General features: G+C 41.2%; 1 protein-coding gene across 2 annotated transcripts in view; it reads left to right on the top strand.

The window, feature by feature from the left end:
* The window catches only part of LOC125047456 (solute carrier organic anion transporter family member 74D-like), a 13,181-nt gene extending 11,453 nt beyond the window's left edge, over window positions 1–1,728 (top strand). For both annotated transcript variants that reach the window (XM_047645663.1, XM_047645670.1), the window contains 3 exons: window positions 357–460; window positions 591–692; window positions 1,276–1,728. In XM_047645663.1, the coding sequence (XP_047501619.1) occupies window positions 357–460; window positions 591–692; window positions 1,276–1,472 (403 nt within the window). In that variant the 3' untranslated portion in view covers window positions 1,473–1,728. The remainder of the gene's footprint in view (window positions 1–356; window positions 461–590; window positions 693–1,275) is intronic.
* The last annotated feature ends 1,619 nt before the right edge of the window (window positions 1,729–3,347 follow it).

The raw sequence follows: 3,347 nt of genomic DNA, 5'->3' as shown, positions 1-3,347 counted from the left end.
CTATTTAGCAGTTGACTTTTAATATTCGTGGTTACAAGATGCAAAGAAACGCCGATCATGACACTTTTACTGTTTTGCGCGCATGCTTAGGTCCTCTTGGTATAGAGTAAATGTCTAAATACCTTAATTCAATCAAAAGCTTTTGATCTTTATATTTTCCATTTTTCCTGCATTTATGATTATTTTTGACCTTATAGTTATGCAACTGCCGATGCTTTTTTTACTACTACCAATTTTCAACAGTTAGGTCGCAATTTCTTTTGGTTCTTCTATTAGCAGCATAGGCAATACGAAGATTTAAAAACTGCCTTTCATTTAAACCTAATTTACAATAACCAAAACCTTTAACCCGGCAGCTCCGTGGAGGATAAAGACAAAGGAGTCGCCTTGGGAGCTCTGACGGCTTTCCTCAGCTGTTTCGGGCTCATTCCTGGACCCATCATCATGGGAGCCGTAATAGGTTTGTGGCTGTGCAGCGTGTGTACACCATGGACGTTGTCTGAAAGGGTGTAGCAGTCAGCGCATGTGTATTGTATATAAAAGAAATCCATTTTCTATTTAAAATCATTTATGTCATCGTATATCCACAGATTATACCTGCTTGCTGTGGGACATGTCCTGTGGGAAGAGAGGAAATTGCTGGTTGTATGACTCGGACACGTTTCGGCTGGCCATACATCTAATCCCTGCGGGTGAGATTTTAATCCATGGATATAAGCATACAGAGCACAATCTAAAAATGGCGTCACGTGCCGGGAAACTAAGTTCAGAGAACGTGCTAGTATTCCCGCCTGGCCGATGATGTAATTTTCCTATCTGTTCTCTTATTCCCCGACTCCTTTCCATGATTGATCGCCCGAAACACCAGCCGTCGGGTGCCCGAGTGACTGAACACGCGGGGTTCTGGGCTTGACTTGTTTTCTTTCCTTTATTTTCTTTTTAGGGGGAACGGAAATCTGATTAGGCTGCAGTTATTTTGTCGCACTATAAATGCTTAGGTACCAGATATACCCCCAGTAAACCTTAATTATGTGATAATACGTTCGTCTGTTTCATACAGTGCATGAATTTGACAGATCGATGCATTCTAAGATTTTTTTTTTGTCTTACACGGTTGCTGCACACTGAAATGAATAATTATCCCAGAAAATAAAATACTCGCGGTAACTTTCATCGGGCATAAATTATTGCTTGTCATATTCCTGATTTTAAGATTCTGTCATATGGCGCCCATTTCTATATCCCCTCTGACCATTCTATTAATTCTGTCCTCAGTATTCACCTTCATCTCGGTGTTCGGCGACATCGTTGTGTTCTACTACAGTCGTCAGCTCGACCTGTACGGCGAAAATGACAACGAAATCCAGGTAGAGAAAGAAGCGGGTGAAACAGCTGAATCGAGACCTCTGAACGTGGTCGAAGAGGAAACGATCGATTCCACGGGGACGAGTGATTTGGTTCTAAGTGGTTGATCACATTTGTCCTGTAATTAAAATATCTGAAAACTGTAGTGATTCAAAGATTGTTTTTCAACAATGCGGCGTCACATTTTTGTATAACATTTAGAATTTATAAATTACTACAGGCGTAATATAAGTATACTTCAATTCCGTGTTCATAACGAATAGAGATTCATAAACGGAACAAGTAATCAGGGACGACTAAAGGTACATGAGATGCCTTGTTTCTTATTTGGAATAGGAAAGGTACAAAGAGTAAAATATGAAAAATCACACACACACGTGCGCGCGCGCGCGCGTATATATATATATATATATATATATATATATATATATATATATATATATATGTATATATTTGATAAACTGAAAACGGATATTCATCCGTAATTCTCTCTTTCTCAACACATCTGCCGTAACTGTTTGTATAATCTGTTTCGTCCATGGTTAGGTAAACAAAATTATCACATGAGTTCAGTCTTAATAATGTAAGCTTTTCGTTGTCTTGTGTTGCATTTCCCACAATTTCAGGGACCGGGGTTGTGTTTTTCTACTTGAGTCTTTGAATAACCTTCTCGTTTATGAAGTTGTTTGAGGACATTGTGTTCTCGTTTGGATTTAGGGTCGATTGACTACCACGATTTTTTTCTATAAACGGATTCTCCTTTTATTTGTTTTCCTCTTCGACAATAAATATGGTGTATGTCAACCAGCGCACATCCACTTAATATCACACAGAGCTGGCTTCTCAATGATATTTTACTGGTAAATAACACTTTCGTTTTGTGATATCTGTACAAGAACCAATAAACTCAGTAAACTATTTGTTGTTATTTATGCCCCTTTAAACACAAAACGATGCGTGTAGTAATGTGCTTTATACTGTAAATCGATTACCCAGAGCGGATGACGCTACAACCACCCTTTGTTTTCAGTTTCGAGTCCCCCCCCCCCCCCCCCCCATGGTGACTCGCCCGGCAAGGGTCCGAGCCATCTCAACTTCCTTATGTCAGGTTTGATTGTTATGTCCCATTCACGAATCTTGGTCATCATACATGCCTCCTTTACCCAGGATGGTTTCTGGATGAGATAACTGATGTATAAGGTTATCCTCAAGGAGCTGACCGAAGTATCCATCCTGGTGGAAGTACTGAACTGTGCGAGTAACAGGGTCTATGTTGGTCTTATGGAGTCCCTACCGATTTTACCTAATGCTGCAACGAAAAGAATTGTTGCAAAAGGGGTCGAGGAAAGTCTGCACAGTACGGGACATTGTGAAACAACGAAACTGGTGATATCAGAGTCTTAAGGACACAGCTTGATATTTCTGCACAAGCACTACCATTTCTAGATACTCTTGTCGTGCGTTCTTGACCCAAGCCATTAGCCTAGTCCATCTGTTGAATGCCTGGGCTGAGAACACAGCATGAACTACACTATGAAATGTAAAACTTGGGCGATGAAAATGTCCGCGTCTCATCATCGAGAGTATCCACTAGATAAGTTATCAACATCGGAAGAGTCAACCTTCATATTACCCAGTACTGCCACATCACTGGTTCCTGATGCGTCTCACAAGGATGCGACCGAGCAGCTTGCCAATGTAACGCCTCACTGCGATCCCCTATACTTCTCCAGACAGGGGTGGCTATACACCTCAGCTGGTCGTTGGGAATGATACCAGTGTTAAATGGCAGTCAGGACATCATATGATCCACTGATCATGGGTTCACCATCAGAGTACACTCAACGAGGATGTCGCAAATACACGCTGTCTCAGTTGGGGTATTTTCAGCTGATGAATTTTTCAAGATATAGGACATCATCATCCACGTCCATGCAAGGATGCAATGGCACCACCTGAAGCAACCGTTCATTGCCCATAGC

The sequence above is a fragment of the Penaeus chinensis genome, chromosome 4, assembly GCF_019202785.1.
Source record: "Penaeus chinensis breed Huanghai No. 1 chromosome 4, ASM1920278v2, whole genome shotgun sequence".
Classification (NCBI taxonomy): Eukaryota; Metazoa; Arthropoda; class Malacostraca; order Decapoda; family Penaeidae; genus Penaeus; species Penaeus chinensis.
This window is presented reverse-complemented; position numbering and strand designations above follow the sequence as displayed.